This window comes from Danio rerio, chromosome 5, assembly GCF_049306965.1.
Source record: "Danio rerio strain Tuebingen ecotype United States chromosome 5, GRCz12tu, whole genome shotgun sequence".
Taxonomy (NCBI): domain Eukaryota; kingdom Metazoa; phylum Chordata; class Actinopteri; order Cypriniformes; family Danionidae; genus Danio; species Danio rerio.
Window position 1 is genome coordinate 30,786,140 of NC_133180.1, and position 14,172 is coordinate 30,800,311.

The 14,172-nt window shown below is 39.3% G+C and overlaps 2 protein-coding genes across 4 annotated transcripts in view; one reads left to right on the forward strand and one right to left on the reverse strand.

Annotated features, from left to right (window-relative positions):
• Window positions 1–14,172, reverse strand: part of adamts8a (ADAM metallopeptidase with thrombospondin type 1 motif, 8a) — a 191,012-nt gene that overhangs the window by 15,378 nt on the left and 161,462 nt on the right. For 2 of the 3 annotated variants that reach the window (XM_073952223.1, XM_073952221.1), the window contains 2 exons: window positions 1,728–1,967; window positions 648–780 (listed from right to left, as the gene is read on the reverse strand). In XM_073952223.1, the coding sequence (XP_073808324.1) occupies window positions 648–780; window positions 1,728–1,949 (355 nt within the window). In that variant the 5' untranslated portion in view covers window positions 1,950–1,967. Of the gene's footprint in view, window positions 1–647; window positions 781–1,727; window positions 1,968–7,343; window positions 8,249–14,172 lie in introns of those variants that run through there. The other variant, XM_021476490.3, reaches the window with a different exon arrangement.
• adamts15a (ADAM metallopeptidase with thrombospondin type 1 motif, 15a) overlaps window positions 10,097–14,172 on the forward strand; it is a 30,105-nt gene continuing 26,029 nt past the window's right edge. Inside the window, exon 1 of the mRNA NM_001126429.1 lies at window positions 10,097–11,035. Within this exon, the coding sequence (NP_001119901.1) occupies window positions 10,097–11,035 (939 nt within the window). The remainder of the gene's footprint in view (window positions 11,036–14,172) is intronic.

Here is a 14,172-nt window from a genome sequence, read left to right on the forward strand (position 1 = left end):
AAAAGAAAATGAATGAATGAATATGCATGAAGTTTCAAGTGCACTTCTATTCTATAGTGAATGCATAGTGCAATAGATTTATAAAAAATATAATAATTCAGAGCTCAAAAAAGAAAGTGCTGTTAATCTGAGCGATCAATTCAATACAACCACTCCCACACTGTAAAACGATCCCGCATTGGTCTTTTTTTAAATTCCCTACACACTATACCCACCCACCATACCTGAGATTCAGTGCCTATGGTTGACCACCCACCATTTTCAGATGATGTTAGAAAGCACCGCATTATTTCGATGTGATCGTAGCATGTAAGTAGTGTACTGTAGCTTTAGGAAAGCACCAATTAATTCCATTATGAAACTCAAGGTTTGTCTACCAGTTGTCTTTAGGTATATTGTAATGGAGAACACTTGAATACTGAGAAAGCTATTTACATACACTTCACATGTAGATGATTGATTAATAATTGATTTGATATTGAATATGATCAATGTCGCTAATAGTAGCACAAAGCTCTCAGTGTATTTTAACATCTGGTTTCCATTAATTAATGACTCAGTCTGGAACCCATGCTCTTGTCCAGACAGTCAGTGAGGGTGAGATATTCAACTACAGTCATGGAGTCTGGTCATGCGTGTGAACATACCGAGTTCATGTGACACAGTGAACGCTGCCTGAAGGCCGTTGTCCTCTATAACGGAGCAGCTTCTTTTGGGGTCACACATAGTGCCAACATCAGCTACACCCAGAGTGTCACAATCCTTGTATCCACAAATATCCTGAAGTCAAAATGAGAGACAGACAAGTAGGCAAATGAGGGAAAAAGCAAGAGGAGAGTACAGGGGGACACATTTGAGACACTGATATCCAGACATCGCTCCATTAGTTCCAGACAGCCCTTTTTTCCCCAAGCAGACTCTTGCCAACAAAACATATTTGTCAGTGTTTCCATCGTAAAATGAAGCAAATACATGGCAGACTGAATACTAGAAAAAAAACACACACACACAAGAGGGGGAAAATTAACTGTGAGATAGCTGGACCACACAACACATGCAGACTGAAGGGCCTGTCCAATACTTCCCTGTCCAGACAGGGATAACCTTAACTGGGGAACACGTCTCAGTGGAAGCCATGCGAGACGACCAGAGATACTCAGACCTCCTCCACTAAATAAAAACCACCTGTTTCTCCATCTAGCCACAGCAGGACCTGCGTTCTGTTGTGTTGTTCTCAGCTGGATGTCCAGCCAACTTTTCATTTTCGTTCCTATGTCTGCTTTATGCGGGGCTGACCCTCTGGTTTTTGGCAGAGCTACAATCTCTTGCTTACCGTCTCCAAAATTGGACAAGGAGTCCCCTGCTGAGCATTGTGATCATGACCCTGTCATTGACTCGATGAAATTATGTCTTGTTTTGGAAAAGTGGTAGCCAAGCGAGTTAATCAAAAGCTGAAGGTAATTCCGTCTGTAAAATGTGTGTGGACTAAAATTACATGAGAGAAATAGTTGCCATCTTTCCTGAAGGAAAATTTAATTAAATGTCCAACACACTTTTAATATCAAAAGTAAATCTGCTATTTAAAGTGCAGTTATGTCATAAATTCAAGCCTAAAATTAAACAAGGTCCAAAATACATTTGGCTGTCGGTTACAGCATGAAATAAACATTTAGTTTTTTCTATCAGATTTGATTACTTTGTTTTGAAGAGAGTTTTCTGTTTCTCACCTCTCTAGTGAACAAGATGGCTGTGTCATAATGTTCTGGATGCCTCTGGCTGCCAGGGTTGAACAGTTGTTGCCACATGCAAAAGTTACGCAGGGCAACGCCGCCGTTACTTGAAAGCTCAGGTCCCACTTCCTCATCCTCCACAACAACCATCTTCACTACTACCAGACTAACAGCATTTTTCAGGCTAGGATGCACAAAGACTTGTGCTGCCATGGCCATGACCGTTAGGAGATAGTGCTGTTGGAAAAAAAAAAATTATCAATTAGTAATGAAACAAATATGGTATATGACTTCACTGTCCAATTACATCTTTTGTACCTCGATAGTGGTTCAATTTCAGTTCAATCCCCCTACACTGAAAAGACTTGGATTTACTCATTTTTTAAGTGGTTGAAAACAATTTATTTGAGCTGAATTAAAACAAACAAATTAAGTTGAACATTACTTTTAATTTGCTTGTTTAAATTCAACATATAATACAAATACAATTTTACAGACATCATTTTTTTGCAGTGTATGAGTGTACTTCCGAAGACATGAAATAGGAAAAGGACAAGGTAGGGTGGTGGAGAGATGTCAGAAAATTTGTCAACTGGGACAATGGCTGTCGTAAATTATAATAACTGACAAGTCTGAATATTTAAGCTCCTCCCAAAATTACATTTTGAACTTCATATATAAGAACAGCACATATTGAGAAATAGTAGATGATTGTCTGATTAACTATTTTAAACAATGGCAGAAAGAGCTCAACTTTATTTTAAAAACAGGTACAATTCTTTATATTTGATTTATATTTAAGTTCATGTTAGATTTTACATTAATAAAAGCTGATGGCACTAATATAGGAAGGACTGTCTGGACAGACATGTCTAATATCTGAAAATAAAGGGGTCACCATAATCTAAAGGCTCGTGGGACCAAAATATTTAAACATTTGTTCCTCTTTCTGTCAATAAAATGAGTCAAAAACAACTTCTGGCTGTTCTTCTTTTCCAGATGGTATTTTCACTCCCTTCTGGTTTTCTCCCACATTGATTCACTGACAAGTTTCATATTTTGTTACACTCTGTATAACCAACCCTACAGTCACCCTCAAACCACAAGTTTTAGTGGTTTGCCTGCCTTTTGCCACTTTTCATATCTAAACCACAGACTAATAATTAGGACCTACTACATTTTAGTCTTCTTTTCTCAGAGTTCACTATAAATATAATAAATAAAGGCACAAAGGTGTTTGCTGGGGCGATACTTTTTTTCAAAATGTACGTTAGTACATAAACAAATAGTCCATATTGGTAACTGAAAGATTTCTGAGAGTGTAACCTGATTTACATAGGAATAAAGACTGGTTGCAATGGAAAAGTGCCTCTCAATAGGTTTGTTCTGAAATCCTTGATAATATGAAACAGTGCATATGGCAGCTGTTTTGAATGCACTCATATGTAGTTATTTAGTCATATTCAGAACAACAGTTAAATGGATAAATACATGGGCTTTTACCTCCTCCAGTACAGACCTTAAAACAGCACCTATTGTGCAAATTAGATTTTTTCATTGCATTAGATGGACAGGGATGCACGGTGGTGCAGTGGGTAGTACGTTCGCTTCACAGCAAGTAGATCAATGGTTCGAGCCTCAGATGGATCAATTGGCATTTCTGTGTGGAGTTTGCATGTTCTCCTCGGGTTGGCGTAGGTTTCCTCCGAATGCTCCGGTTTCCCCCACAAGTCCAAAGACATGTGGTATAGGTGAATTGGGTAGGCTAAGTTGTCTGTAGTGTATGTGTGTGAATAAGAGTGTATGGATGTTTCCTAGTGATGGGTAAAACATGTAGAACATATGCTAGAAAAGTTCTGCTGTGGCGACACCAGATTAATAAAGCCGAAAAAAATAAAATAAATTAATGAATTATATAGCCAAATATGTGTGATAGCCTTGTGTTTACATAATCCTACAACAATAATAATCCCCATTTTAATTACCATTAAACCAAATCAGTCTTATTAGGCATGCGGTTTTGATTCTTTAAGCAAGGGGTGTCCAAACTCGGTCCAGGAGGGCTGGTGTCCTGCAGATTTTAGCTTCAACACACCTGCAAGGATGTTTTTATTATAGTAAGAGCTTGATTAGCTAGCCCAGGTGTGTCTGATTGTTGGAACTAAACTTTGCAGGATACCGGCCCTCCAGGGCCGAGTTTGGGCATCCCTGCTCAGCACATTGTTTATGCTTGACCATGCCCATTGCTGAAGTTTCTGTGCTTAGAAAATGCTGAAATGGTTGTATGTGTCATTTCGTTTATTGTTTTGCTGTGAAAATACACACAAATGTACACATCTAAATTCTTTTTTTTTTTTTTACCTCCCGAACCATTGATTTCTGTAATTTAGGCCTATGTAAAAGAAACACTAAGAGAAACCGAGTGAAACTAGAATTGCTTAATCATTTTTGAAAATGAAACCCTAGTTAAACATAGGGTGAAAATAATGCAGAGCATGCTCGCTTACTGTGAGTTTGACAGAGAAAAAGAGAGAGAGTGATACACGTATGACAACAAGGTTGCATATACATTATGTAGAAGTTTAGCGAGTTGAGTGATACAACTTACATGGTCTATATTTCAGAGGCTTTGAATGCACCTTGCAATAATGTCATGTTACATGGATCACACAAAACCGTGCATTAATAACTTGAGGCTTCGCATGCCAGAAAAAGTTATTTTATCAGCAAATACTATAATGTTTTTGAATTAAAATTTTGAAGATGGTGCTCTGTAGCATTTTCATTAAAAATTAATGAAAAAAAATTACTTTTATTGAAATTATTGTAACTAGATGTTTCAATAATAATAATAATAATAATAATAATAATAATAATAATAACAACAGTAATAATAGACACTAATAATAGCCATTAATAATAGAAATTAATAATAATAATAATAATAATAATAATAATAATAATAGAAACAAACATGAGTAGATAAATTAGGCCCTAGTAACAAGTAGCCAGACTTCAGACTGAAGGTCCGGTAACTTTGGCCAATTCAAATACTCAAGGGCCACCCATGGTGCTTTTGACTGACAGTTTCACTAAGCATTCACCTTTATTTGTTATGGATTTCATAAATAGGGGTGTGAAAATGTCCATCCACTCCATAAATCTTTAAAAGTTTACAATGATGCATCAATATCCTTAATTATATGTCAGCAAAACATAAAAAAGGACTTGTACATAGACATAGACTGATGCCAAGTTCAGACTGCATAATTTTAGCTCTGATTTTGACTCGCCGACAGGTTCTGAGAAATCGCTGACAAATCCCTGAAATCACAGGTAATGGGAGCTCGTTCACGTGAGTAACAATCACACAGCGTGAACTATCAAAGCTGCGATCTGAGAGAATCGTTAATGAGTTGTCGACACGAGATATTTGGGATGTTAAATATCTGGAGCTGTCTGTGATTCAGATCATGCCATGTGAAATGTGTTCTGGTTGACAACAACTTTGCTGATCAGCTACAGCCAATGAGAGAGCAGCATCTACTAGTATTGGTATCTGCAGGCCAGCGGGAGGTTGGGGGAGAAGTTAAAAGAGCTTATTTTTTGGTCTATTTGGACCCAAGAAATGTAGGAAAAACTAGTGTAAATTTGGCAGCAGCACCCGTGTCTGACGTTTTATCTGAGCAATATCTCAACTGGGTTGAAAAAGAAAAAAAGAGAAATGGCTAATTCCCTTCAAAGGCCAGGTGAGCAAAATAAGGACATTTTCTACCCCACTAAAGGCTTCTTTCATATTATGTAGTTAATAACAAAAGATATACCACATGACCTGCGTTGTTTCCAAGTCACTTCCTGCATGTGTTTGGTTGTGGATCTAGACAAAGTTGTCGACGATTCTTCCTATTGTTAAGTCATGAAGTGTAACACCTTGTCGCAGATCCATCCTACAATGTAAACACAGCAGCGACCGAACGCTACCCCAGATAGTCATGCAGTTTAAAATCATCTGTGACACGACTACTTTGAAATTTTGGCAGTCTGAACTTGGCATAAGATGCAAACTTGTTTCCAGACAGACTGGTTAGGATTGCTGCACACTCAGCTCCACACTCAACAAATCTTGTAGATTTAAACCAATCAGAGGGCGACTGAGAATCTGCTTAAGTGTTTCCAAAAAAGCGTGCCATATGCACCAGACGTTTAGCCACAGGTCCCTTGGTGGTGCTTGGCATGTCTGAGGCTGAGTATGCGATGTGTGTTTTCGACACTGGTTCTCTAGGTCTTGTTCATGTTGCTTCTACTGGCTATTTATTGATGTGTGTGCAGAGCAGAAATGTAGCTTCAGTATATGCAACGCCCTCTTAAAAAGATGGGGCTGGGAATATACACCAAAACAACTCTTTTTATAGATTTTAAATCAGAACAGTTTCTATTATGCCACTGTAATGATTGATATCTTTGTTATAGTAATGAGTCCATTTAAATTTATAATCTCCACCGCTTAAATGGAGCATTGAAAAATATCACAAGGCATTTGATATAAATGGACGGTCAAATATTCAATATTAATATAATTTCTCTGGGGACAGAACGTTTGACGGGTGGAAAACAGAAAAAGAGGGAAAAAACTAATAAAAGATCCATTATCATGTAAATTAAACGACATCTAGTGTTCTCACGTTTGTGAACAGCTCAACACAGAGCACTATCATAGAACGCGCCTTCAGTAAACGAATGCGTTCTTTCTGACGCACTCCTTGCGCTTGTCCTGTGGAAAGATCTATTTAATCTATCTGCGACGTTATAATGTTGCAAACCATTTTCTTTTACAGATTTCAGCTTATAAATACTGATATCATTTTACAGCTAATCGCCCTCTTTCAAAATGAGTGCAACCGGCGCTCTCCTCCTCTCTGATCGCCCCCGTTGATTAATAGGAGTTCTGTAACTCCACTCAATTCCATTTCGAGTTTTTTCATCCCCCGTGAGAAACCCTGCTGCAAGCGACCACAGAGAAAAACGCAAACACCAAGCTTTCACTTTCCAAAACACTGTCGCTCCAAGCAATATCCAACAAATCAGCTTCCTTTTGCGAGAAGTCGTGACTATCAAAAAGCCAGTTCTTTTCTCCAGCATCCGTGCTAATTACAAAAGCATTGTATATTGACATAAATACCCCTCAATACGGATGGCAAGTTCGGTTTTACACGTTCACGCCGAGTTTTACGCACGTGCTCAGGAATGTTACAGTAGATTATGCCACTTTTTTGGCAGAGTTAGGTTTTAATATAAATATAGAAAACATTTTTACAGATATTTAATATTATCACTTTTACCATTATTTGATATGAAATTGGTCTACACCAATAACAACAACAAAAACAACAACAACAACAACAACAACAATAATAATAATAATAATAATAATAATAATAAAGGATACTGTCTACACTTGTTACAGCAGGTTTTAAAGCCTCTCAAATGATTAGCAGTCGATTCAGGAATTGTTAACATTTTCAGAATGAATCAGATGACTGAAAAACGCGTTGAATAAAGTTAGGCGCATAACTAATAACAACCATTAACCATTTCCCCTGACCCTTAACTCACCTTTATCTCATCCCCATAGAACCGTGTCATGGACGCGTCGGCCACTACCAGTGTCTCGATGTATCTCGCAGCGGACACGAATCTTTTTGCGCGTCTCATGTTGCTGTCTTCATCTTCACTGGAGTTCAGTTTGCTCTCTTTCACAAGACTGTCAACTTTCATTTGATCAAAGACCAAAGACGCTGTGCGACTGTTGGAAACAGCTCTCCTCTTGATGACGTGCACCTGCGGAAAATGTTTCCCGGTGGTCTGGACACTTGCTTTAGGGTGAATAAAGTACTCGACCCCTTGTGTTATGAAGGTGCCGTGGATGCCGTGGCACAAGCTGACAGCAACTACAGATTCCTTTTCAGAGTTTACCGTGCCGGTGTAGAAGCAGTCTCTGAGGTCCGCACCGCTGTCTGGGTAAAGGGTGGCATCCCTGAGAGCACCCCCGCTCCTGGAGGCGTCCAGGACAGAGCGGAGATTCTTTGCTTTAATGCGCTGGACGTTTAAAACTGGAGACACGAACTTGCTGTCCGGAGACAGGTCAAGCAGGAAAAGGTGGCCAAACGCACTGAGCTTAAAATGCTGTCTCTCTTCACTTCTCCAAAAAAGACCTTTCCTAAATGTACGGTTTACTAACACAGTCTCTTCTTCCTCGTTCAGCTCACACAAAGCAAACTGAGACATAAGATTTACTAAGAAGAAAACATAAACAATTGTGGATACCATTTTAATCGTGAATTCGGAAATATCCCAAATTGTGTGTTAGGAAATAAAAAGCACTGGGCGCACGGTCAAACTACTGTTTTAAAACAAAGATGAAGATGAACCTGATCCGGAGAAAGACTAAAATTAATTCTGACTTAATAAAAATCTTTAATTTTGCCCGCAGAGTACATAAAACAGCCGGCTCACGGTATAAGAGAAGAATGTCCGCGTCGCTGGTATTTATACAGTCTTGGGCTTCTCCAGCGTACGCGGTTTATTTTTGATATTCATCCTCTCTCCTCCCCCTCGTGCGCCAAAGCAAAGGGGAAAAAACTCTGGTTTGATCCAATGGGGCCACCGGCACGCCCCCTTTTCACTACTGCGGGTATTACTTACAGCTATTATTATAACAGCCGGCTGGAATGCTGCAGGACACTGGAAGTATGTGTTGAGTGTCAACCATGTAGGTGCTAGAAAGCGCGTGCTTAACCAGTGGAAATCTTGGAAGAAACGCGGTGTACCCAGGAGCAAATGATGCCTTCATCATACCTAGAGAGCAGAAGGTGACACTGAAAAGCCTGGAAGTGAGCAAACCCAAAAACAAAATAAATGATGCGAATGTTCCGAAACTTTTTTTGGAGTGCACACTGAAGTGAAATGTGTTTGTGAAAGTTGTTATTTTAGGTGGTACTAAATAAAACATAAAAACTGCACACATAAACGCAGGAAAAATGGAATAATAATTTAATACTGAATAAAGGGAAATACAACAGGCTGTTCAACATAAGCAGTGAGTTTTCTCACTGTATGGCTGATTTCAGTTGGATTTCAAGAGCACCGCTGAGAGGCAGTATTGTATCATTGTAGACATTTTAGACTAGCGTGTTGTGTGACCTAGACGTTTTTAGCCAACGTATTAACTTAACAAGAGATCGTATAGAAACAAAAACATTGTCTAGTACTAAAACTATTTGTTTTATAATAAAAAAAACCGTTTATTTTAAATAATCATTCAATATTTAATGTTTTTCTAATATTTAGAAAGTTGTATTGTAAACCTTTTACCACAAGAGGTCGACACCTGTGCATAACTATAGGGCCCCTTGAAGAATATCAAACTGACCTGTTTATAGATTCACAAGTCCTGATAAAGACACAGCTAAGACTTTATATCTTTAGCATGTTTTTTAATCCGTTTGATCCGTAACTTGCTTAACCATAGCTAGCCTTAAATAATGCTTATTACCAATCGGGATATTTAAAAAATATAAAAAGCAGCTGTTTATTCACCCTCAGTCTCTGCAAAATCGTATTAAATTTAATTCTCAGCATAAATAAATGTTTCTAAACATGACTTCTTGTCACATAATGGCATTTGTGTATAGTACAAAGTCACATATAGGCTTATTCTATTCAACATCAGCTGTAGCATCCAGAAAAAAAAAACACAATAAGGTATAGTCTATATTTTGATGAGCAGTTTAAAATACTGGATGTGCTGTGAGTACACTTACTGTAAATATAAACTGTATTATTATTAATAATAATAATAATGTATTTATTTTTATAGGCTACAAATGTACATCCTATGCATATAAAAATGTTTGCAGTAAATTATGCCTAAGAAATCCAAGTGCTATCCTCCCATGTGGAACTTCATACAAGTCACTGTTGGATGCTGTGAATGAGTGGGAGGGAAACCCGGCTCTTGGAGCGCTGCAGGCTGATGATGCGGAGCGCAAAAAGCCACAAGTAGTTGCGGGCTTAACCTTGAACTGAGAGGAATACCCAATGAGCGCACTCGAGCACCTCCCCAAAATCTTCTGATTACAAGCGCGAGATGTTTACACATGACGCGCGAGCATAAAGCCGACAGATGAACACAACCGCTTCAATATACAGGTACAAGAGAGAGATGGAGAACAGACCGGCGGATTTCACACTTTGTGGACGCGCAAAGGCAACATTGTAGTGCAGCAGCATCCTGGATTATTCTTGCAGTCACATCTCACTGTGTCAATTTGCGCTTCACAAGTCAAACCCATTTCAAGCGCATAAACATGTTTTTGTTGCTAAGGTCAGTTCTTCTTGTAAACGTGTTCTACGCTCAGTGGAGAATTGTGAATTCAATGCAGAGCCAGTTATGCGTGCCCATCAGAATGGATCATGTAAAGAACAGTTTAGTCGATGATGAGGACAGTATTTTGCCGCGCAAGGCTGTATTTAAAATAAGTGCGTTTGAACAAGATTTTGTACTCGAATTGAGGTCGGACTCCAGCTTCATTGCTCCAGGTTTCTCAGCGCGCACAGACTCAGCTGCGCACAATTCCGCGCACGGTGAAGATCTGAGCCGGTGTTTTTATGCCGGTGAGGTGAATTCTGATCCCTATTCCTACGCTGCGCTCAGCTTGTGCAAGGGTCTCCAGGGCGCATTCGGATACGACGGCTGGGAATATTTCATCAAGCCGGCTTCTAACAATACCGACCGGGACAACGAAGCCGCGCATCTCATCAGACGCAGATCTAACGCCGATCTGAGTGGAAACTCCACGTCAAGGTGCGGCGTGGACAGCAATGCGACTCAAACCGTTGCACAGTCCCTAGCGAAGTTTAAGCACCTGAAGGAACAACACATGAATAACGTCACTATGTCATTTCTGAGAAACCGCTCGAAAAGATTCGTCTCCATTCCGCGTTATGTAGAGACATTAGTGGTGGCCGATGAATCCATGGCCAAATTCCACGGTGACGACCTCAAGCATTATGTGCTGACCTTAATGTCTGTGGCGGCGAAGCTTTACAAGCACCCCACCATTCTCAACTCCATCAACATCGTGGTTGTCAAGTTTATGGTGATTAACGAGGAAGAGAAAGGACCCAAGGTTTCCGGGAACGCGGCGATGACCCTGCGTAACTTCTGCACCTGGCAGAAGAAGCTGAACAAAAACAATGACAAGCATCCGGAGTACTGGGATACGGCGATCCTCTTCACTAAACAGGTAAGGTGTAACGCGCGCTTCCCCCATAGAGGGCAGCATGAGAAGCAGAGAATCATCAGGCTAATGTATCTGGTGGTAATCATATCAAGATGGTTAGCAACATGAAACAAAACTGCACACCAGACAGGCGACTGCAATTTACTTACCCAATAATCAAACCAATTTAGACATGATTTACGCTGACATTGTAATCACAGCTTTTAAATCTAAAGGTAGGCTCCATACGCATAAATATGCTGTTTTAATCATGTGTTTGTGGGGAAACAAATGCACAATGGGATGATGTAATAAAACAAAAAGAGCTTGAATTGGGGTAACATCTGAACACATATTTGTGTATTTAGCTTGGTTAGATGCTGAACTATGTCTTGTGTCTCACAGAGTAATGGGCAGGCTGCAACAAGAGCAGGCTCTCCTGTTAACCTGGACTTGCCATGGGCTTCCCATCATGTTTATAAGTGTTGTTAATGTCATGGGTCAGGCCTGCCTTGAAGCTACTGCTATAGTTTGCATTAGCACTGAGAGTAGGAATGTGTGCTCTGATTCAGCAAAGATATAAGTTAAGTTCTGCTAATAATATACGTATCTCATTGAACATTTGGAGTGTTTTGTATTAAAAATAGTATCTTGATGCTGATCTTACGCAAAATCAAGATCACATCCTGGCATGTCTGACAAGCCAAACAGACTGTAATAGTTTATACAAAAAAAAAAGAAAAAAAATTACTATATACTCAGCCTCTCGTTGAATCTATGAATTTATTACTGTTATGAGACACATAATGAAAAAAATATCTTGGCCACTCTTTTTAATGCTGTTAACTTTATTAAGGATGGGTGCTGTAAAGCTTCAAAAATAACAAAAAAGAAAAAGCACCATAAATGTGACCTCATGTGAACAGTGTTTCCAGATATGGCTGACCTTTTCCATTCCAAAAGCTGTCCAAAATCAGCCAAAATGCACAAAAAAATGGCCAAAATATTAGATTAATTTTTAATTTAATTTTAATTTATTCATTCATTTTGTTTTCGCATTAGTTCCTTTATTAATCAGGGCTCGCCACAGCAGAATGAACCGCCAACTTGTCTATAGTTTTACGCTGCACATGTTTACGCAGCGGATGCCCTTCCAGCTGCAAACCATCTCTGCGAAACACCCATTCACTCTCATCCACACACATACACTACGGACAATTTAGCTTACTCAATTCACCTATAGCACATGTCTTTGGACTGTGGGGGAAACCAGAGCATTCGGAGAAAACCCACGCAAACACCGGGAGAACATGCAAACTCCAAACAGAAATGCCAACTGAACCAGCCAAGGCTCGAACCAGCGACCTTCTTGCTGTGAGATGACAGCCTTACCTACTGTGCCACCGCGCTGCCCTAATTTAAATTGATTTAAATCAAAATTAACCTAGTTACTTTAACTGTCTTAATTTGTAAGCATACAGCACAAACCACAACATAACTGGATCACATCGAAACACTTCCCCTTCTCACCCACACATTGCACTTAACGTTCTGTAAATTACACTACCAATTAGAGTATGTTTTACTTTCGAAATGGGGTATAAATTAGCTCATTTGGCGTTTTGCATTCTTTTTAACAAAATCATGGGCTGCTTGTCAATCAGACAACGCTTCTGTTTGTTCTTGCAGTCAATCGCAGAAAAAATGATCCATAAAAGTGTCATGATAAATCGGCGTGACTTTAACTGCAGGTGCTGTGTGATGCGCATGCACGCGAAGGGGAGTCAGATTTGTCTAAGCAGTCAGATTTTGATACAACCTTCTCTTGTGGGTGGGCTTAAACGGTTAGCGCTATGCACTGATCGCTACTAACTGAATAGAGTAGAAGCACACAGTTATGATTTGTTGACTAAGTTGCATATAAACGTTACGTATCAAAACTGCACAAATTTGGTCAACCCGCCAATTCTTTTTTTTTACCAACACAATTAAATTTAAAACCGTACAGTTGGGTGGGAAAACGCCCAATCTGGCAACACTGCATGTGATTTATGTGTTATAAACTATCAGAGAAAAACATATAAAAGTCTTTCAATCAACACTTTAATGATACTTATTTTTGTTCAACGCAGGCTCACTGGAAAACTATTACGTAACTCAAACAAATACCAGAGATGGACACTAATATCAGTACATTAAAACACTATCACCAATCATCCATGATTAAATATTTAGATTTTTGCATGACATTACCAGCTCTACACATATGAATGTATGATGTATCTGTAGTAAACTTGCTCAGTAACTCGCCCGGTACAACACTTGCAATGCAGATTGACAGTTAAACAAGTTAAAAAAATATTTATTTTTTTAGTTTACACTATTAGACTTATTTTATGTGGTTTGCTGTTATATTTCTGCATTATCCACCAGATATTTAATTTCCAAACTCTGTTTATTGCACTCACTGCTAAAAATGCTACAATAGGCATGTTTTACAGTGAGTCTGTAATGAAGACTGAAATGAAAACCATGTGGTATTCTGACATTACTGGTCATCAACTCTGCTAAATGAACCCCCCGTCAGCATCACATTATCTTGCCCTCATTTAAACCCACTGCAGTATTAAAGCATCCCCTCTAAATAGAGCATTCACTTCAGCCCTGCTATCAGCTGTTTATCAGTTACACTGAGCAGGGCAGTGTTAACACAATGCTTACTCTCTGAGGTTAACGGTTTACTCGCACATCTGTAAACTCCTACTTTGCACCGACTCACCCTTACTAACTCACATGAACTCATTTGAGGCTGTCAGCTGTTTTTCAGGAACTCTCATATGTGTGAAAACATTTCCAGCTCCAAACCTGCCAGATGAGCGCAACCATTGTGTGCTTTGGTAATCTGCTTCAGTTACACATGACCTGAGCTGGACATCCAGACCAGTCGTGTCTGCGTAGTCTGGATGACAGCTGTAGTGAATCATTCTGAGGGGAGTAAATGTTTTATTGTTTCTTCTCCAAAGGGAACTTATGAAGCATTTTAGCAAGAGAGCACAGTTACTCCCAACATTCTTCCACTCATTATGTTCATTACTCCCTGTGGACAGAGGGAGATTGTCGGGTTTCTCCATGCTCTTCTCGGATAAGTCAAGAAGACTTGA